We start from the raw sequence: 21,642 nt of genomic DNA, 5'->3' as shown, positions 1-21,642 counted from the left end.
AAATGAAGGGAGGCAAGAGAGGAAGAAGGGAAGGTGGATGAAAAGCCAAATCAAGAATCTTGCTCGGTGGAACAGCAGGACAGAAGGGAAGGTAGAAGAACGTTTGGTTGGATCTTGGTACATATATTGCAGTCAAAGGCGGGAACAAGTAGTCCGGTGAGACTGCTGGTTGAAAGAACGAAGAGCCATCAGGTTTACTACTCCTGCCAAGCAAAGCAATTCTGAGTACAAGTTTACATGTGGTCACTATGCAGACACAGGGCTAAGTAAAGGAAGGCCCAGAGATAACTGGAAGAAGCAGGGAAGAAGGAAGTAAAGCCTGAGGAAACGCTCTAGAGGACGGCAAGTGGTTTCTCAAGAAGGAATCATCAGGAGAAGAAGAGAGTTTCTGTCTGCCACCCCTCACTGGCTCAGGTTACATATTTACTTAGAACACTTTTCACCTCCCCTTCTCCACATTCTGGTCTCGGGTTTGTTTCGTTGTTTTACAATGTTCCTTCTATTATTTCTAATGGGAGGGGAAATATAGGTGCCACTTCCAGAGCTGCTGTACATTTCACTCTCTGTTTCTTTTTTTAAAAAATAATTTTTATTAAGTTTCCATTCATCAAATCAAACATATCATACCAATTAGTCCAAATTATAACAATACAAATCATAAAATTCAAATGTTTTCCAAATTATAAATTGTTGTTGGGGGTACCCATGCTTCAAGATCGGTAGGAGTCCAATCATCTATATTTCTGCTGCTTTAGCATTACAATGATGTTCCCCGTCCCATCTTCTCACTCCTTGTCGTTACTCATTTTCCTTTTCGGTCACCTCCGAGTTTTCTCCGCAAGTGAAAGAAACAGTCTTGTTTGTATTTCTGTGTGGACTTTATAATGCTCTCTCGTAAATCACTCACATAAATCCAATAGTCCAGAAGTTCTGTTCGAGCAGGCATCGCCATCTTGTTCCATTCCGATGAAATACAGTCTAAATGTCCGCTCATTAACTTTCCCAGACCCGCTGCACCATTAATTAGTCTCTCCAGGAGGGTTCTTGCCCTTTCAAATTTACGATCCCATCCTGATAACAGATCGGCAACTCGCCCTCCCTAAGACCATATATCATGCAACGAAGGTCTGCCTGTCCATGTTGGATCTCATTTCTTTCTGCGTCACAAAGAGAGCCTCTCTTCTTTCCAAATCTTTCACAGAATAAAACCTTCAATCCATATTATTTTCCCCACACAGTTTATTTTTAGTTCCACTTGCAATTGGTCGTTATGGCAGTTCTTCTAAGGGGGAGGGTTGTTAGGTAAATCATGTTTAAAAAGTAGAAAGTTCCCCCCCTTCCGTTCCGTTCCACATACCAATATGTCTGCGATTCTTTGATGTTATCTCTATTCCTTCCATCCAGTCTTCATCGTTTCAGTGGTGGTATTATTTAGCAGATAAAACACTCCTGACCTCGCTTGAAGCGTGTGCGTCTACTTCTCCAAATTTTTTTACTCTTAATCAACGCAATCAGTTTCGCTCTTGGAAGCAGTGTCAGAGAGTTCCAGAGCCTGCTTGAGGGCTTTCCGCCCAGTGCCTCTCACCCCCTCCTTCTTCCGAACTCAGGGGTGATTTATGGCAACAGCGGGCAAAGCAACATCTCCCCAAAACCCAGGGAAGATGAGGGAGACTGATTTACTCCCCATAATCAGCCTGTAATTACCTGGTGCAGGCTGGATAGATGGTATTGTCAGCCATCTTCCAAGGCGCCCCTAGCGGCCCCCCATTTCACTCTCTGTTTCGGGGGGGGCATGTCTGGGGAGTAGGACCCTCTGGATGAAAGCATTCTTTTCTTTTCTCTCTTTTTTTTTTTTAGGGCCTCAGCATAGTAGTTTATCTTGTTCATGTACACTATGCCATAAACTCATATGGAATTGGTTCCAGCAGCTCTGGCTCCTTGCCATCGTTTCTCACAAAGTGGGCTTCTCTTGGAGGAGCAGGCTGGCGTTTTAGTTCAAACCAAATTCCCCTTTCCTTTCCTTCTTTTTTCTTTCTTTCATTTTCTTTCACACACTGCAAGGAGCTGTGTCTGCTCTTTGAGTGCTTAATTCGTACATTAATTCTCTTGGCCAGAATCTTGCCCTTAACTTTCTTGTTCACAATAATGCCCACAGCATGCTGGACCCTCTGGATGAAAGCATTCTTTTGATCTCCCCCCAGGCCACCCCATTTTATCTTCTGCAAGGGCCACTGAGGTTTGTGTGGCATGTTGGCCAGGCCCAATGGTGTGGGGCAGGAAAATTGCTCCAGCAACCTGGAGCTGTTGCTCTGATTGGGCCAGAACCAGCTCTGGTGCTATCATGCCATGGTGACTGTGCTGGCTTGAGATCCAAGAGATCCCAGGCTGGTTCGGTCCCAGTCGCACCCTTCTGAAATCCACATTTGGTGTTTTCTTGTGGCTACCACCTGCAGGGATACCTTTGGTGTGACACTGCTTCAGGTGGAAGGGAGATTTTCACTCTACAGGTAGCCAATGGAGGTCTGCAGAGCTGATGAAGGGACACCTTCACCTAATCCATCACTGCTTCCTTTGGGTGAGTTCCCTAGTTTAACCCTGCTCTGTGCGAAGAGTTTTGTTTTATCTGTCCTGAATTTTCCAACATTCAGCTTCCTTGGATTTCTATGAGTTCTGGCCTCACGAGAAAGGGAGAAAAGCTTTCTACTTTCTCCATTCCAAGCAAAATTTTATAAACTTCAACCATGTCAATTCTCACTTGCGGTTTCTCTAAATCAGGGGTCAGCAAACTTTTTCTATGCCCCACAAATAACCCAGAGATGCATTTTATTTTATTTTTATTTTTTTTAAAAAAATATTTTTTATTAAGGATTTTCTTGTTTTACAGAAGTGTAGTGCCTCGTATTTTTTTTTTCCTTCTTCTTCTTCCATGTAACGTTTTTACAAATCCGTTTCATTTGTTGAGGCATTAGGGGGAGAAGAAAACAGAAAGAAAAAAGAAAGGGGGTGGGGAGAGGGAGGATGGATGGGGGTGGGGGTCGGGTGGCGGTGTTTCTATTATGTTTAATGTATGTAGAATTTGGTGTCAGCATTGCTTGTGTTGTTCACTTGTGTTCCTTTGGTGGTGAGAGAGGTTGGGGTTGGCTTAGGGTGTGATTGTTTGCTTGTGATTGGCTGTGGTGATCTTTGCAGAGATGCATTTTAAAGAAAAGGACACATTCTACTCATGTAAAAACACACTGATTCCTGGACTGTCCGTGGGCCGGATTTAGAAGGCGATTGGGCCGGATTCCGCCCACAGGCCTCAGGTTGCCTACCCATGCTCTAAACTAAAAAGTCCCAAACTACAAATTAGGGGAAAGGGTCCCAAAATCAATAGGTTTTCTTTTAAAAAATGAAAAAAATGCTAAGCTGAAACCACCCATGCTTTTTGTGGGAACAGGAATTCGTATTCCGGGAGCCATACAACTGTGATGATACAACTTTGTTCACCTTTTCCCGGTGGGGGGCATTGCGGCTTGGCAGCCAGATCACAACAGTATGCTGGCTTAGGGGCGGAGCGTTGCCTCATCCTCCTTGCGTCATGCTAGCCGTGTTGTTTTTGCTTGGGTTCTGCTTTTGCTTAGATGGAGGGGAGGTTGCAGCCTTTGTCTGCCCCTCCTCAGTAAGGGTATCCTGTTAAAGTGATCTGGGGTGTGAATTCTGTCTGAAGCCTGGATGTTGGCTAGGGCCATGTCACAGCCCCCACAGGGACCCCTCAGGATGCCCCTGTTTGATGTAAGTCATAGAGCACAGTGGTTTAACCTTAAGTGGGCTCCCTGCAGATATAGTCAAGATATAGCCTGACTTTACCCCAATGCCATGGGTAGGCAAACTAAGGCCCGGGGGCCGGATCCGGCCAATTACCTTCTAAATCTGGCTCGCAGACGGTCCAGGAATCAGTGTGTTTTTACATGAGTAGAATGTGTCCTTTTATTTGAAATGCATCTCTGGGTTATTTGTGGGGACTGCCTAGTGTTTTTACATGAGTAGAATGTGTGCTTTTACAGTCATACCTCATGTTGTGTTTGCTTCAGGTTGAACATTTTCAGGCTGCGTCCTGCGGTGACCCGGAAGTACCGGAAAGGGTTAATTCTGGGTTTTGCTGCTCGCGTATGTGCAGATGCTCAGCATGCGCAGAACCAGCGAATCATGACCCCCGGATCCTGTTCACAACCGGAGGTACCACTGTATTTAAAATGCATCTCTGGGTTATTTGTGGGGCATAGGAATTTGTTCATTCCCCCCAAAAAAATATAGTCTGCCCCCCCCCCGAAGGCCTGAGGGACAGTGGACCGGCCCCCTGCTGAAAAAGTTTGCTGACCCCTGGGCCCCTAAGCCAAACCGCTCACATCTGTAACCAATACAGTTGTGACCTGTTTGAACCCATAAACCAAAATACTTCGTGTCTGTGTGCTTTATTATTCATCTAGGAACTTTGTGGCTCGGGTGCCTTAGCACGCAACAAATACACATATACACATACAACTTTGGTGATAGTGATCAATCAGGAAGAGTTAACAGGTTTTTATTCAGGGACGCAGGTGGCGCTGTGGGTTAAAGCCTCAGTGCCTAGGGCTTGCCGATCGAAAGGTCGGCGGTTCGAATCCCTGCGGCGGGGTGCGCTCCCGCTGCTCGGTCCCAGCGCCTGCCAACCTAGCAGTTCGAAAGCACCTCCGGGTGCAAGTAGATAAATAGGGACCGCTTACCAGCGGGAAGGTAAACGGCGTTTCCGTGTGCGGCTCTGGCTCTGGCCAGAGCAGCTTCGTCACGCTGGCCACGTGACCCGGAAGTGTCTCCGGACAGCGCTGGCCCCTGGCCTCTTAAGTGAGATGGGCGCACAACCCCAGAGTCTGTCAAGACTGGCCCGTACGGGCAGGGGTACCTTTACCTTTACCTATTCAGGGAGCGCCTGGCATATGTTTTCTCTTTGGACATTTAAAAACCCCTCTCCAGATAGTACATTGCTTTAGTAGGGTTATTAAATTTGCCATTTTGGGTCAATGGGAGTCATTCGCAATCTGGTCAGATTCCTAGACACTGTTAGCAAGGATGCTGAATGCATTCTGAAGCAGTGCATGCCAAGTCTATTTTTAACAGCTATCTTGGGCTGAGCGACAGAGTTAATATACCTGCTATTGGACAATCAGACCATGAGCTATGAGGTAGTCTTGGTGCAATGGTGTTGCAATCATCAGAGGTCCACGTTGGATGTTTTCATTTGGCGAGAGTTCTTTCCACATACTGTGGACTGCTGGGAAATTTTCAGAGACAGCTCCTGGCTGTGCCATGTCACATCTTTTCCAGACAGGGTTCCCAAAGTTGGAAGGGATCCCCAGGAATTCATCCCCCCTGAAATGCAGGAATCACAGCTAAGTTATCCCTGGCACGTGGCCCCCACAACTCTATTTAAAACCTCCAGTGGAGTGAATTTTAAGAATGGGGAGGGAAATGAGAAACCCGGAGATCTGAAATGGATAGATTTGAACAACCCAGTGGGTTTGCATGGGCCTGTAGCCTAAGCATTCCTTCTTCCAAGCCCTCTCCCCTCCCCCCCTGCAACATTTTCATGAACTCTGAGCACATCCTGCTGACACTGAAATTTTAGTGCTTTGGTGGGGACGTGACCATGAACAGATCACCTGGGGACTAAGGAGTTTGGCCTTGCTTCAGTTCCCAGCTCCTTTGACTGTCACCTTGACTGATTTTTTTGATTTTTTTTTTTTTTGTACTGTACCCACAACTGAAAGCAAGTAAGAGGATAAAGAGTGCCTGAATGCTGGAACTCAGCAGAAAAGAGAGCAAAGGACTCTCTCTCTCTCTCTCTCTCTCTCTCTCTCTCTCTCTCTCTCTCTGTGTGTGTGTGTGTGTGTACATGTGTGCCTTCCAATGTTTACAGTTCATCCAGGCTGCATAGAGCCAAATAGAATGCAAAATTAAATAGGGAATCCTGCTTACACTGTGTATTGGAGGAAAGGGAGTTTGGGCTCCCATCTGCATGCAAACCCAGTGACTCTGCAGTCCTTAATACATAAAGCAAAGCACACCTATCTTTTGAAATTTGCACCTCTTTGAATTTTAGGACGCAGTCCTCCAACAACAACAATGCACACCGGAGAAAAACCACAGAAAGTTGCCTTACTCCAGGACAGACCGTTGATCCATCTAGCTCAGCGCTATCTGCACTGGCTGGCAGCAGCTCTCCATGGGTTCAAGCAGGGTGTCTTTCCCCAGCCCTACCTGGAGATGCTAAGAATTGAACCTGGGTCTTTCTTCATGCAGAACAAATGCTCTTATAAATGAGCTGTGGCCTTTCCCCTGTGGCCATCCATATCCTCCAACATGCTGGGAGGGTTTTAGCAATGTTAGGGCTGCCATACATCTAGATTTTCCTGTACATTTCCGGGATTTCAAATGTGGAATTGACATCTGGGGGAATTTCTGAAAGGCAGTGCTTTGTCCTTTAGTCCTGGATCTTAGGCAAGTAAAAACAAACAAAAAAAAAAACTCAACAACTTTTAGAGTTTCCTAAAAAAGCTGAACAATTTTGGTGGTTTCCTAAAAACTCAACAATTCGGGGTTTTTTGAAATATGGCAACCCTAAGTGCAACATTGGACACGGGTGGCGCTGTGGGTAAAAGCCTCAGTGCCTAGGACTTGCCGATTGAAAGGTTGGAGGTTCGAATCCCCGTGGCGGGGTGCACTCCCATTGCTCGGTCCCAGCGCCTGCCAACCTAGCAGTTCGAAAGCACCCCCAGGTGCAAGTAGATAAATAGGGACCGCTTGCTGGCGGGAAGGTAAACGGCGTTTCCGTGTGCTGTGCTGGCTCGCCAGATGCAGCTTGTCATGCTGGCCACGTGACCCGGAAGTGTCTGCGGACAGCGCTGGCCCCCGGCCTCTTGAGATGGGCGCACAACCCTAGAGTCGGACACGACTGGCCCATACGGGCAGGAGTACCTTTACCTTTACCTTTAAGTGCAACATTATTATTTTTTCTTTTACCCAGTCAGTATTTATTGATGTTTCCAATGATTTTTAATGGATCACCTGTTCATTTTACCCTTATATGTTGTCCTCTGCCTTTCTGTATTTTTACAAAGATGTGAATTATAAATTTTGTAAATAAATAATTAAATGTGCCACACCAGGTTTGCCAGGCTGCCGGTTCACATGGTTACAATCATCTGCTGGTGTGTATGGCCGGTGTGAACCCGCCCACCTCCCCAGCACTGTAGCGTAGTGACACCTTGAAATTCCATCAAGATTTTATTAAAAGGTCTTGATGACAAAGGAGCCGCGGTGTTTGTACATCAATGTATAGGAGTTTTAAGGTGGTGCTAACCAGATCATTGTGATAATTCACACCTCTTTTATTTCATCAGGTGGTTCATCGTGGTCTCCATCGGCACCGTTGTCGAGAACTTCCACCTCGAACTCAGGTTGCGGTTCTTCTGGAAACCCATTTACCTCTTTCCATATGGAGTACTTCATATCCCAGAGAGCTTCCACCATGTCCCAGATGACTGCTTTTTCTTCTTGGAGGTCTTGGTCATTATCCCTCAAAGCTATATACTCTTCCCAGAGGGCCATTTTGTCTTTGGATATGGCCATGTCCTCTTCCCAGAAGGTTTTGTCCTTCTTCCAAAATGCCTTGCACTCCTTCCAGAAGGCGTTGTTCTTCTCTTCAATGGCTTCTATCTTCTCCTGGAGGGATTTGTTCTTCTCACGCATGCCTTTGTTGGCTTCCTGGAACTCCTTGTTCTTAATCTGGAAGGCTTTGACAGCTTCTCGGAACGATTCGTTCCTTTCCTCCAAGGTGACAATCTCCTCTTCTGTTGTCTTGATCCTCTGCTGGAGTGCCTCAATCTTCTCCTGAAAGGTCTTCACCTGGTCCTGAATTTCCTTCTTTTTGGTCTGGAAGGCCTTGATCTCAGCCATGAAAACCCTGCTCTCCTCTAAGAAGTTCTTGATCTCATCCATGAAGCCCTTGTTCTTCATCTTGAAGGCATGGATCTCCTCCCACAAAGCCTTGGTTTTGTTATCTTCTCGGAAAGTCTGGATCTCCCTTCGCAGGCGTTGACATTTCTTCCAGAATATCCTGATTTCCTCTTGAAGTGCATTTTTCTGTTCTCTCAGTTGGCGATATACGAACTGGCTCTTCAAGGATCTGGGGATATGGTTCATATGGTGCCAGCTCTCCCGCTTTGCAGAAATGTCATTGCTGTTGCCCTCCAGATAATCTGCACAGTTAAGAGTGACATCCGAATGTTTCTCCCCGTCCTCCATCTGATCACAGCTGTGTACAGAGAAATACATGAGTGAGTAGCCTAGAAGGGGAGGTTGCGTTGCCCACTGACAAAGTCAGAAAACTGCCAACTCCAGAGCCTGACTCAGAGGATACAAACTCGGAGGAGACTGAGTCACCACAAGGAACCTTACCTTCCAGCTTGGAAACTGGAAACGTGGTTGCGGAGGAGGACCCCACCACCAGCCCCAGTTCACACTAGGCGGGGAGCGATTGAGGTTCTCCAATCTCAGACCCTGATGAGTCCCAGGGTCCATTTGTGCAGCCATCACCCCAGGGTTTGGTTCACCACTCCAAATGCAGGACCTTCTCAAGCCAGCCATTTCAGGAGGAAAGATCATGGAAGGGGAAGTCAGTGTTAGGGGCTGGTGCACAATGTATTCCAATGTATTGCTGGACCTTCCTGTTGCTGGCCACTGTGAGAACAGGCTGCTGGGTCCCTTCCAACCCTACAACTCCATGATTCTATGAAAAATGAGATTAGAGAAATCCACGGAGGATGAAGCCATCAGTGTCTACTACTGATGGAAGCTATGTTACCTCCTTTATCAAAGGCAGCATATATCTGAATACCAGTTTTTTGAGATCAGAAGCAAGAGAGTGCTCTTTGCACTCATGTACTGCTTTTGGGCTTCCCAGAGGCATCTGGCTGTTAACTGTGGGAGACTTGATCCTGAACTAGATAAATCTGATGCAACTGGGCTCCCTTGATAAAGCCTTGGTGGCTTTGAATAACAGAAAAGAAGAAGAAGAAGAGTTTGGATTTGATATCCCACTTTATCACTACCCGAAGGAATCTCAAAGCGGCCAACATTCTCCTTTTTCCCTTCCTCCCCCACAGCAAACACTCTGTGAGGTGAGTGGGGCTGAGAGACTTCAGAGAAGTGTGACTGGCCCAAGGTCACCCAGCAGCTGCATGTGGAGGAGCGGGGAAGCGAACCCGGTTCCCCAGATTACGTGACTACAGCTCTTAACCACTACACCACACTGGTGTAGTGTGTCAAGATGCCTTAAATCCCCCCAAAATAAATAAGCCTGGGATGTCCACTAACCTGCACCTCCTCCTCCTGCTACGATGAAGACCCCTTTGTTAAGAACTTCATCACCATAGCAGCCTGAGAATATTAACAAAACAATGTCAGAACTTCTGCAGATCTTCTGGTTCCATCATTGGAATGCCAAGGTTGTAGCCGATGAAAATGGAACATGGGAAGCTTATTTTAGCTTATCTGCAGTCACACCATTGGTCAATCTAGCTCTGTATTGTATACACTTACTTTCAGGTGATCACCAGGGAGACACCATGGATAGAAGCTGGCATCTCCTGCATGCAAAGTGGAAGCTCTGCCACTGAGATGCAGGATCCTTCTACAAGGGTGGATTTTTAAGAGACCAAAGGTAACACCACCATGAATGTGGAGAAGTGGCTGCATCAGGTATCAGAGAGCCAGTGTGGTATAGTGGTTAAGAGCAGTGGACTCGTAATCTGGTGAACCGGGTTCGCTTCCCTGCTCCTCCACATATAGCTGCTGGGTGACCTTGAGCCAGTCATACTTCTCTGAAGTCTCTCAGCCTCACTCACCTCACAGAGTGTTTGTTCTGGGGGAGGAAGGGAAAGGAGAATGTTGGCCGCTTTGAGACTCCCTAGGGTAGTGATAAAGCGGGATATCAAATCCAAACTCTTCTTCTTCTTCAGATGTTGGTGGAGTTTTTGCAGTGGGCAGAATGGGAAACCATAACAGGGTCACTAGCCGTGGGTGGGCTTCAACCCTACAGCTGTGCAACCAAGAGTTTGGCACCTGCTTGCTTGGAACCATGTGTCTCCCTCAGGGACACCATGAGCCTAATTTATGAAAATGGGTTCATTTTGCAGAACCGGTGCTGGATTTACATATAAGCTAAACAAGCTATAGCTTAGGGCCCCACTCTATTGGAGGCCCCCCAAAAAATTAAAGGAAAAAACCTGAATGTACATTTCCAAAATATAAGATGAAAAACAAACTAAAACCTACATACAGCAACAGTGTTTTGTGTTGTGTAGGCTCCTATGATGTAAGTAATGGGCCCCGCCTGCTAGCCTGCTCCCTAAAATATCACTGGTTTGCTCATTTCTATATATAGGGTGCCTATGTTTTGTAAGATTGAGGGCACAAGGAGAAGATGACGACAGAGGGTAAGATGGTTGGACAGTGTTATAGAAGCGACCAACATGCATTTGACGAAACTCTGGGAGGCAGTACAAGACAGGAATGCCTGGTGTGCTCTGGTCCATGGGGTTACATAGAGTCGGACACGACTAATCAACAAAACAACAAAACAACAAAACATTTTGCATGGACTGCTTGCATAGCAACATGTGCAAATGACTTTAGATGCCTATTAGGTCCATAAATTGCCATATAGCATATATTCGACACACACACAAAAAGCGGCAATTTGTTGTTGACAAAGGACAGCTGGACATATAATGGGCCCTATTACCTTCAGTAGCTTAGGGCCACATCAAACCTAAATCCAGCCCTGTGCAGAACCCATCGGAAATTCTTTTAACCAGAATGCCAATCTAAGTTATGTGAAAGGAACAAAGCTTAATCATTGGATAACAATGGCCATTCTTGTGGAATTTGTCAGTAGATTTGATGCCAGGAGTGGGGGACGATTTCCCACCCAAGTACTGTTTTCTGTTGTGGGAAACTTCCTATGGGCCTCATACCAGTGGTGGGTGGAGCCAGGGGAAGAAGTGGGTGGAGCAACAATTGTGATTCTACAGTAGGACAGAGGCAGAAGTAGGCACAGCAACAAGTGGGACTTCAAATCCTCCAAGTGTCCCTATTTTCCAGGGACGTCCCTGATTTAGAGAAATTATCCCAGTTTCTGATTTGATCGTGGAATTTCCTGCTTTTCCTTAGGGCGTCCCTATTTTCCTTGGAGAAATGATGGAGGGTATGAAGTTATGCAACCCCTGAGCCAAGGAGATAAGTAACTATATGTGGCATTTGCCTCCTAGGCGGGTCATAAGGAAAGGGTTAAATGCATGTGATGTGATTGGCCAGAGAGAAACTGATAGGAGGAGTTAGAGTGAGAGTCAGAGCTGTGTGGAAGTTGGTTGGGAATTGGAAGTTGAAGAAGGAAGAGGGAGGTTAAGTCTGTGGGTTGGTCAAGTTGTGTGGTGAGGGAGTGAGAGGAATTGTTAGGTGGAGTCAGATAGATAGTTGGAATAATTGGTTTGAAGTTGTTAGGAACGCATAGGACAGTTTAGGAACTAAGATTAAGAAACTGCCAAGAAAAATTAGCTGAAACCATAAGCTTGTTCATGCATATAAATAAACTTGATTATTTGTTAATGTTAACAACTGTCTGGACTCCGTATGTACCCGTTAGAAACGGGTTGGTGGCAGTGAAGAAAGCAATCACAGTGGTGGCACAGGGTCAACAGACTGTCAAATGTCCGAGGACCCTGTGTGATTGCCACACTATACAACCTTTAGAAGACATCTGAAGGCAGCCCCGTATAGGGAGGTTTTTAAATGTTTGATTATGTTTTTTATATATATGTTGGAAGCTGTCCAGAGTGGCTGGGTCAACCCAGTCAAATGGGTGGGGTATAAATAATAAAATTATGATGGGATGTCCCTATTTTCATCAGAGAAAGGTTGGAGGGTATGGGACTGTAAAGTAGGCTACAATTTAGCCACACCAAAAGCCAGTGGTTTCTGCACACACACACACAGAACATGTCTCTATCTTCCATTCAGGCAAGCAAGAGGTATTACATAAATGTAGCAATATACTCCGGCTAGGAATAAAGCACTCAAAGAGAATATGAAGCGGGGCTGGTGAGAGGTATGGTCTGTCTCAAGGCAAATCTAAAAAAATGTAGTATAAACACTGACAACTGGGAAATACTGACCTGTGAGCGCTCCAGTTGAAGAACAGCCTTTACCAAAGGTGTCATGGGCTTTGAAGACGCTCGAACTCAGGACACAAGGGAGAAGTGTGCAAGGAGGAAGGCACTCTTGGCAAATCCACATCGTGATCAGCGCCTGCCAGGAAACCAATGTCCCCACTGTGGAAGGACGTGTGGATCCAGAAGTGGCCTCCACAGTCACTTATGGACTCATTGTTAAAACCGTGTTTATGGAAGACAATCTTACTCGGCTACGAGTGACAACCAAAGAACCAGAAGGTCTGCAGAGCGTTCTGAGGACCACCATTTAGCACCTGGAACTAACGTTCTCCATGCCTGAATGATTAAAAGGTGCTGAGCGTTGACAAGAGACTCCTTTTCTTCTCTCAGAATTACAGTTTCCACAGTGGTTTAGCTGTCAGTACCTCTTCCTGGGGAACTCTGGGAATTGTAGTTCTGGGAAGGAAACAGGAGTCTCCAAATAACTCTCGACACCCTTTAATAAACTACACTTCCCAGGGTTCCTTGTGGGAAGCCATGGCTGTTCGAAGTGGTATGGTACTGCTTTAAATGTTCAGTGCAGATGGAGCCTGAGTATAAATAATGAGGGATAAATTACATTGTTGTGTGCATAATTCTGTGGATGAGATTTAATATACAGATAGCAATGGGTGACGGATACATCATGCTATAGGAAAAAATAACAGAGGAGCCCTGCTGGAGGAAACCAAAAGCTTATCTAATCCTGCATTCTCCTTCCTCAGTGGCCAATCAGAAAACCTTCAGGGTGCACCAGCAGGTTTTATAGAGAAATAACTCTTTCCCACTTCTACCCCACCACCGCCAACCCACGTTACAGGTATTCAGTAGCATTCTGAGCCTGAATGTAAGCATTCAGTTTAGCGATCATGGCTGTCTCCTTTGTGGCTTTGACTAACCTAGTTTCAAAGCAATCTAAGCTAGAGGCCATTAAGTACCTCTTGTGCGAGTGGATTTCATAAAGTAATTCTGCATTATGTGAACAAATGCTCTGGCCTTTTGTCTGCCCAGATTCCGCCACCCCACAGCTTTGCAGAATGACTGCAAGTTCTGGAATTATAAAGAAGGGAGGGGGAAAATCTATGCTTAAAATCTCCCTTTTGTGCGGGAACATGTTAAATTTTATAAATCTCAGAACTGGCTCCCCTTACAAGCAGGGATATTTGGCCCCTGTTAAAGTGAGCTGCTTCAAGCGGTCCATTCTGTTTTCTTTTTCTCAAATACAGCAGCATAACAGAAAATATAGAGGAGGGGAAGCTCACACAGCTCCAATTCACACACATTTCCAAATAAAACCACCTTTTAAAGTGTCTCTATTTGTCTCTATTGCCAAATAGGTTACTATTCTCCTGCAAAGTCCTTTGCGGGTCCACAGCCCCTCAAAAAACTCAGAGTGAATGAGTTAAGTTTTTCAGAAGCTGCAATGGACAAAGCCTTATGAAGCCAGATGGTCATGGAATATGATGAGGGCTCCTTCTACTCTGGTGCTATGACAGTAGTTTATACCTCGCCCATCCGGCTAGGTTTCCCAAGCCACTCTGGGTGGCTTCCAACAAAATATTAAAAATATATTAAAGCACCAGTCATTAAGAACTTCCCTAAACAGGGCTGCCTTCAGATGTCTTCTAAACGTCATGTGGTTGTTTATTTCCTTGACATCTGACTGAAGGGTGTTCCACAGGGTAGGTGCCACCACTGAGAAGGCCCTCTGCCTGGTTCCCTGTGCTGGACCAGTACTTCTGTCTTGTCAGGATTCAACCTAAGCAGGCAGCCACCAACAGATGGCTAATAATAGATTTGCTATGAAGGTTCAAATTCTTTCCCCAAAACACATTCAAATAAGCAGGTCATAGAGTGATCCTCTGTCCAATGATTGTCCTGATTTCTGGTGTCCCTCAGAATTTACTCACAGGAGTGCAATCCCACCACCTATGATGACAAAACCCTCTGGAGTTGTACCCCCTCCAACAAAGGGAGGATGTGGTCTTGGAGTTACAATTCAGGTAGACCGGAGTCAAAAACCACCTGTGAAAAACTTTTAATGAATTTCCACGTACATTAGCTGACACCATCTTGTTTAGATGACCAGATTTTTTTGTCCACTGCAAGGGATCAATTGAGGGCTGATCCAGAGATTTATTTTGCAATGGACATACTAATAGCTTCCACAGAACCTTTCTTCCCATTGGTCCATCTCCTTCTTCCAAAGTGCCATCTCAGCTGTCCAGCTGTCCAGCTCTTCTTTCCAAAGCTCTGGTTCCTCTTTCAAAACATTCCTGATGCTCTCAAAGAGATCTGTGACCTTCTTCCAGAGCTTCATGTTTCGCTCCCACAAAATGGTGTTTCGTCCATCTGTGCGCTTGGAGAGCTCCCTCTTCTTTTGCCAAAATGCCACCAGCTTCTCTTTCCTGAATTTGTTTTCCTTCTTGAGTCTCTCAATGGCATCACCCAGAGCCTTCTCCTTGCTCTTAAAGTCTTCAGTCTCCTTATCCATCAGGTCCATTTGGCTCCAGAGTGAACACTTGCGATTCCTCAAAAAGAGAGATTTGCATTGACATACGCAATTCCCACTCCCCCAATACAGATCTAGAACTAGTTACTGAAATTTAAATAGAAAAAAACAAAATAAATTCATCATTCCATTTTACCTATTGCATTTATATCCTATCCTTCTCGAGGTTCCTTATCTATGCTCAAGAAAGAAATAAAAAAAGGTAATGGACAGTTAAATCCAGTCAAAGCAAACTATAGGATGCAGTACTCATCTCACTTTCAGGCCAAGGGAGTCTGCATTTGTCCACAGACAGCTTTCCGGGTCATGTGTCCAGCATGACTAAACTGCTTCTGGTGCAATGGAACACCGTGATGGAAACCAGAGTGCACGGAAATGCCGTTTACCTCCCCGCCGCAGCGGTACCTATCTATCTACTTGCACTGGAGTGCTTTCGAACTGCTAGGTTGACAGGATCTGGGACAGAACAACGGGAGCTCACCCCATTGCAGGGATTCGAACCACCGACCTTCTGATCAGCAAGCCCAAGAGGCTCAGTGGTTTACACCACAGCGCCACCTGCATCCCCCTATGTTCAAGTACAGCTGTAGTGGCTAACCTTTTTTTGATTAGAAAGCCACATAACAGCCCACTTGAATAGTTTCAACCAGGCACCCCCAACCTTCGGCCCTCCAGATGTTTTAGCCTACAACTCCCATCATCCCTGACCACTGGTCCTGTTAGCTAGGGATGATGGGAGTTGTAGGCCAAAACATCTGGAGGGCCACAGGTTGGGGATGCCTGGTTTCAATCAACAACCTCTTTGCAAAGGCAAAGAGGAATGAAGTCCTGCTACGAGCAGCCAGATCCACGACAGGTGCTGGGGGAGTGGGGCTGGCCCTTCCTTGGACTTCATGGGGGTGGGATCATCATCTCACACCCCACACCAAACACCAGCTGCAACACTATACTCGAATAAATATAACCTGTTCACACCTGCTAGGGCCTCTTGAGTCTTCCTTATGGCTGTGTTGACAAGTGACTCTTGGAAGCAGGGTGTTTGAAGATCACAGATCAGAGGCTCCAGGTGTCATCTATGTCAGCCTGGTGACAGGCTGTGTCATAGTAGGTCACTGGTAACTCAGCGCTGGAGCACTGTCCCCTGTTGGTCAAAAGGATAGTGCCCCAAAACCACCCAGGGACTTTGGGAGCCCAGTGTTTTTTCTGGAGCTGCCTCACCCTATGTCAGGCACTGGGCAGAAGACTGGGAGAAAACAGTAAAGACCTGATGAAGAGAGCACAGCACAGGTTATATTTTCTGAGAATCCTCCGGAAAAATAATCTCTCAAAGGACCTGTTGATGGCATTTTACCATTGTACTGTTGAGAGTGTATTAACTGATGGTCTGTGTGTGTGGTTTGAGAGCTGCACGGTCAGGGGAAAAACAATGTTGTCCAGGGTTGTAAAGACTGTGGAGAGAATAATTGGGTGCACTCTTCCCACCTTGGATCAAATCTATGCTTCCAGGTGTCATAAGAAAGCTGCAGAGATAGTGCAGGATAGTACACACCCCAGAAATGATCTCTTTCAGCTTCTACCTTCTGGGAAAAGGTACATGGTTATAAAGACTAGGACTAGCTACCTGAGAAACAGTTTTTATCCAGATGTGATTTGGGTTTTAAACGCAGTGTAAGGTAGTCTATGTGAGAGTATATTGTATTCAATTATGGGGTATCAGAGTTTTTAGGGGGTTAACCAGGCTGGGATAGCTGGGATAGCAGGCTTGTTGGTTTTTGAATGTCTGATGTAGATTTTTTCAATTTTGTTGTTCTGTTGGGACAATGCCAATAATGATTATCGTATTGAATGGTGGAGATCACCTCCCCAGTCTGACTCTTCCAGAGGAGAAGAAGACAGTTTAAATTTACAACAGAGGTTTGAGGGAGCTCACAGCTCAGAGGCAGATGAGGGGGAAAGTTGGGGAGCAGAGAGGAGGAGGAGGAGGAGGAGGAGGAGGAAGCACTAGGGGGACAACAGCTGATGGACATAGTGTTTTTAGAAAGCTTTCCAGACCCTCCATCTCCCAGAACCTAGCGAGCCTTGAACGTAGGAGAGCAAAGAGCTCAAAGGCAGAGGGCTGCAACAAAATGCAGCACCCGTGGTAGAGATGTTGAGCTTGATGAATGAGGAAGTGGAAGAGATGGGGTGGGTGGGTGTGGAGATTCACTTGAGACAATGCCATTATCCAAGAGGCTGGGTTTTATAGCCTCTCTCTGTAAATACTGAATAAAAAGCGGGCGGTAAGACCAATCCTTGTCTGTGTATGTTCCTGGGCAACTGGCCCTGGGAGTAGCTGACAGGAGCCTGGCACTCTATAAGCCAGTGATAGGGAACACCCAAGTTGGAGGACCAAACCTCTCTGTCTGGCTCTCAGGGCTGTCCCAAGGCCACACACCTCACACCGACTTTGCTTTCCACCCTCCTGAGTGTTTTTGTCTAGCTAGGAGGCATCCTTGAATGCTGATAATGCCTCTTGTTTGCTGGATGGAAGGTAGATAGAAGAAGAAGAAGAAGAAGAAGAAGAAGAAGAAGAAGAAGAAGAAGAAGAAGAAGAAGAAGAGGAAGAAGAGTAGTTTGGATTTGATATCCCGCTTTATCACTACCCAAAGGAGTCTCAAAGCGGCTAACAGTCTCCTTTGCCTTCCTCCCCCACAACAAACACTCTGTGAGGTGAGTGGGGCTGAGAGACTTCAAAGAAATGTGACCAGCCCAAGGTCACCCAGCAGCTGCATGTGGAGGAGCGGGGACGCGAACCCGGTTCACCAGATTACGAGACTACCACTCTTAACCACTACACCACACTGGCTCTGTGGTTGGCGCATGTAGAAGCTGGCCTACTATGCAAAGGGGGGGGGGGGGAGAAACTGTCTTTTGTTGCCCTGCCCATGTGGCCTCTAGAAGGTTGCCCAAAAGGGATTCCAACCCTTGCTCTGGAAAAAGTTCCCTACCCTTCCTTCATAATACTAGAACTTGTGGACATTCAATGTTGGAAGATTCAGGGGAGATAAAAGAAAGTAAAGCTTCATTGCAGGGCAGAGATAAACTATGGAACTCTCTGCCGCAGGAGGTAGCTATGGAGACCAACTTGGATGGCTTCAAAAGAGGAAGGGACAAATTCATGGGGGAGAAGACTATCCATGGCTACTAGCCAGGATGACTATGCTGTGCCTCCACAGTTGGAGACAGAAATGCTTCTGAACACAGTTGGAGACAGAAATGCTAGAAACTGCCAGATGGGAGAGTGCTCTTGGGTCCTGCTTACTGGCTCCCCACTAGGGCATCTGGTTAGCCACTGTGAGAAAAGGATGCTGGACTAGATGGGCCATTGGCCTGATCCAGCAGGCTCTTCTTACCTTGGGGAACATCAGCAGTTTTTAGCTAAGCATCCCAATACAGTGAGTGGTACCTCGGGTTAAGAACTTAATTCGTTCTTGAGGTCTGTTCTTAACCTGAAACTGTTCTTAACCTGAAGCACCACTTTAGCTAATGGGGTCTCCTGCTACCGCTGCGCCGCAACCACATGATTCCTGTTCTCATCCTGAAGCAAAGTTCTTAACCCGAGATACTATTGGTGGAGTGTGTAACCTGAAGTGTCTGTAACCTGAGGTGTCTGTAACCCAAGGTACCACTGTACCTTACTGAGTTGGACAATGGTAGTGAAGGGGAGGGGGGGGGAAAGTAGACGCAGCACTGGGCAGGGCGGAGAGGTTTAACACTCCAAATTCAACCCACTGCAATTCCCGGACTGCAATTCCTGCATCGCAGGGGTTGGATTAGGTGGCCCTTAGCTTCACGTCCAACTCTGCAATTCTTCTGTAATTCTATGTATGCGACTGCCCACCAATAGAATTATCCAGGTGTTATGTACTGAGCTGAATTCTAGAACAATAGGATCCAGAATGCAGCAGTCTGATTAGTCCGCAGGAGCCACCCAATCCAGCAGCTGATTCCAGCTCCAGGTGGAAAGGAATCAGCGACCTGATTGGCCTGCAGGAGCAGCCAATCAGGCTTCTGGAGGAAGTGAATCTGCAACCTGATTGGCCTACCGGAGCAGACCGGAATTAGCCAATCACGCAGGGCCCATTGTGTAAATAATGTATATATAGCTAGACGTTTTGGGGAAAGTTTCATTCATTGCTACTACGAGCTGAATAAAGAGCATGAAATTCACACTATATTTCACCAGGCAACTTATCAAAACAAAGAAACATCACACAGTGTTCGAAAGTACTGTAATAAAAACAATAAAAGAAGGATTAAAGCACCCAACAGCATAAAAGTTTCCTTCTGGCACAGGCAAACACCTGGCAACTGAACTTAAAGCTAGGCTAGAATATAATGAATTAAAAAAGATGTTTAGATATACCTTTCCCAAAAAACCTGAAGCATTTCTGCTAGGTTTGATGGAAGATAGACCAAAGACTATTTATGTACACCACAGTAGCAGCGAGAACTTTAATGGCTCAAAAGTGGAAGTTACAGGAGTTACCAACGATAGTGGAGTGGCAGGTGAAGATGATGGATTTTGCAGAATTGGCCAGGCTGACCTGCAGGATTCGAGACCAGGAGTAAATTTATGGTATATTTGAATAATGATTGCAAAATAATTGCAAAAATTTGAAGACACTAGCAGGATTGAAATAAATTCTACAAGGTGGACAATAGAGTTAAAGAGCTAAAATGTGAGATAGGACTTGAAAGCGGAAAACCTGCTGAAGGGAGGGGGGGAAGTCATAGGCTTGGCAGAGCAGAAAGGAACTGTGTATGTCATTGTAATGTTGAAAATATTGTTTAAGGAGAAAAAGTATATATGTAGCTAGGATAGAAGAGCTAAAGTATAAGATTTGATTAAAATCAGCTTAAACCAGTGAAGGCCAAGGGTTCGTTTTATAACGCAAGGTCAAAGTACATTGTCAGGATGGGCATTCTGTCTGCATAAGACATTCTGAGATGCTGGAAAGCTGATTGGGTGTTGGATAGGAGGGCAATGAAATGAACATTTTGTTGCAGGCCATCACTACACCAGGTGATGTGGGTGAAGCTGTGGTCTAAACCCTGAGGCTCTTGGGCTTGCCGATCAGAAGGTCAGTGGTTCAAATCCGCACGACGGGGTGAGCTCCCGCTGCTCTGTTCCTGCTTGTGCCAACCTAACAGTTCAAAAGCACACCAGAGCAGTGCACGCAACTGCTGTTTACCTTCCTGCTGGAGTGGTACCTATTTATCTACTTGCACTTCGTGCTTTCGAACTGCTAGGTTGGCAGGAGCAGGGACCAAGCAACGGGAGGTCACCCCATAGTGGGGATTTGAACCGCTGACCTTCTGATCAGCAAGCCCTAGACTCTGTGGTTTAACCCACAGCACCACCCGCATCCCTTTTCTGTAAATACCCTGGAGTAAATTACAGTAATTCACAAGACAGTTATACAGTGCAAATGACTGCAAATCTCAGCTTGTAGGTAAGATGCACAAGGTGTCCCCTGCTGCTTGTTGATGTAACATTTCAGTGATCCTCTTGATGCAGTGTTAACATGTTTATCTGAGCGACCCCCACCCTGGCGTGACATTTATCGCATGCTGGTATCTACTGCTGCTAAACGTTTAGCTCGAAAAGGCTTGTTTGATGCATCTCCACATTGGGCCCTACACTTAACGAGAGCCTGTCACAAGGTGGTTAAGTCCAGCAAATTGAGTGATCTTGACAGCTGTCTTGTTCTGTAGCTCTTTTCCCAGGTGTTCCGGGCATGATAACCGGATCTTTGCTTTCACTACAAAAGTAAACTGAATTACAGCAAGAGAGAGAGAGAATGAGAGAAAAAGAAACAACATTGGGTGCTGTCCTGGCTATTGGCACTACCATAACTTTTGATCATTAGTACCAAGGCACCAAAATCCATCCCCTTCTATTTTGGCTCAGTGGTAGAATCCATGCTTCACGGGCTGAAGGTTGCAGGTTTAATCCCTGGAAAATACAGTTAACAACAACAACAACAACAACAACAACAACAACAACAACAACAACAACAACAACAACAATACCCTGCCCACCTGGCTGGGTTTCCCCAGCCACTCTGGGTGGCTTACAGAAAAATATTAAAATACAATACAGTGGTACCTCGGGTTATGAACTTAATTCATTCTGGAGGTCCGTTCTTAACCCGAAACCATTCTTAACCTGAACTTTAGCACTTTAGCTAATGGGGCCTCCTGCTGCTGCTGCGCCGCCGCCATGCGATTTCCGTTCTCATCCTGGGGCAAAGTTCTCAACCGGAGGTACTACTTTTGGGTTAGTGGAGTTTGTAAACTGAAGTGTTTGTAACCCAAAGCATTTGTAACCCGAGGTGCCACTGTAATTCATCAAATATTAAAAGCTTACCTAAACAGGGCTGCCTTCAGATGTCTTCTAAACATCAGATAGTTGTTTATTTCCTTGACATCTGGTGGGAGGGTGTTCCACAGGGCGGGTGCTACTACCGAGAAGGCCTTCTCCCTGGTTCCCTGTAAGCTCACTTCTTGCATTGAGGGAACCACCAGAAGGCCCTCAGCACTGGACCTCAGTGTCCGAGCTGAACAATGGGGGTGGAGATGCTCCTTCAGGTATACTGGGCCGTGGCCATTTAGGGCTTTAAAGGTCAGCACCTTTAAAGCCCTAAAGCTGGCTCACACCCCTAGCTGAAACCCTAGGGACCCAATACCAGTCAATGTAGACAAGGAGTGGAGAACCTTTGACTCTCCAGCTTGTTGCTGAACTACAAGCCACAGAGGCAAAAATGGCCACAGCAACAGATGTGAACCATAGGCTGGTTT

General features: G+C 46.1%; 1 protein-coding gene and 1 long non-coding RNA gene across 3 annotated transcripts; both read right to left on the bottom strand.

Annotated features, from left to right (window-relative positions):
* Positions 1–7,283: 7,283 nt before the first annotated feature.
* LOC307203277 (uncharacterized protein) lies at positions 7,284–9,547 on the bottom strand. 2 transcript variants are annotated; one of them, XM_079953988.1, is made up of 2 exons: positions 9,394–9,547; positions 7,284–8,332 (listed from the first exon to the last, which is right to left on the bottom strand). In XM_079953988.1, the coding sequence occupies exon 2, from the start codon at positions 8,320–8,322 to the stop codon at positions 7,396–7,398; it is 927 nt and encodes a 308-aa protein (XP_079810114.1). In that variant the 5' UTR covers positions 8,323–8,332; positions 9,394–9,547; the 3' UTR covers positions 7,284–7,395. The 2 variants fall into 2 exon arrangements, with proteins under 2 accessions (XP_079810114.1, XP_079810115.1); XM_079953989.1 differs by lacking the exon at positions 9,394–9,547 and adding an exon at positions 8,476–8,605.
* Positions 9,548–14,309: 4,762 nt separating this feature from the next.
* On the bottom strand, positions 14,310–16,356 carry LOC307202493. Its single transcript, XR_013832914.1, has 2 exons — positions 15,775–16,356; positions 14,310–14,818 (listed from the first exon to the last, which is right to left on the bottom strand). It is a non-coding gene; the product is annotated as an uncharacterized lncRNA (long non-coding RNA).
* Positions 16,357–21,642: the final 5,286 nt, after the last annotated feature.

This window comes from Podarcis cretensis, assembly GCF_951804945.1.
Source record: "Podarcis cretensis genome assembly, chromosome: 14".
Classification (NCBI taxonomy): domain Eukaryota; kingdom Metazoa; phylum Chordata; class Lepidosauria; order Squamata; family Lacertidae; genus Podarcis; species Podarcis cretensis.
The sequence above is the reverse complement of the archived record's forward strand: the minus strand, read 5'-3'. Positions and strand labels throughout refer to the sequence as shown.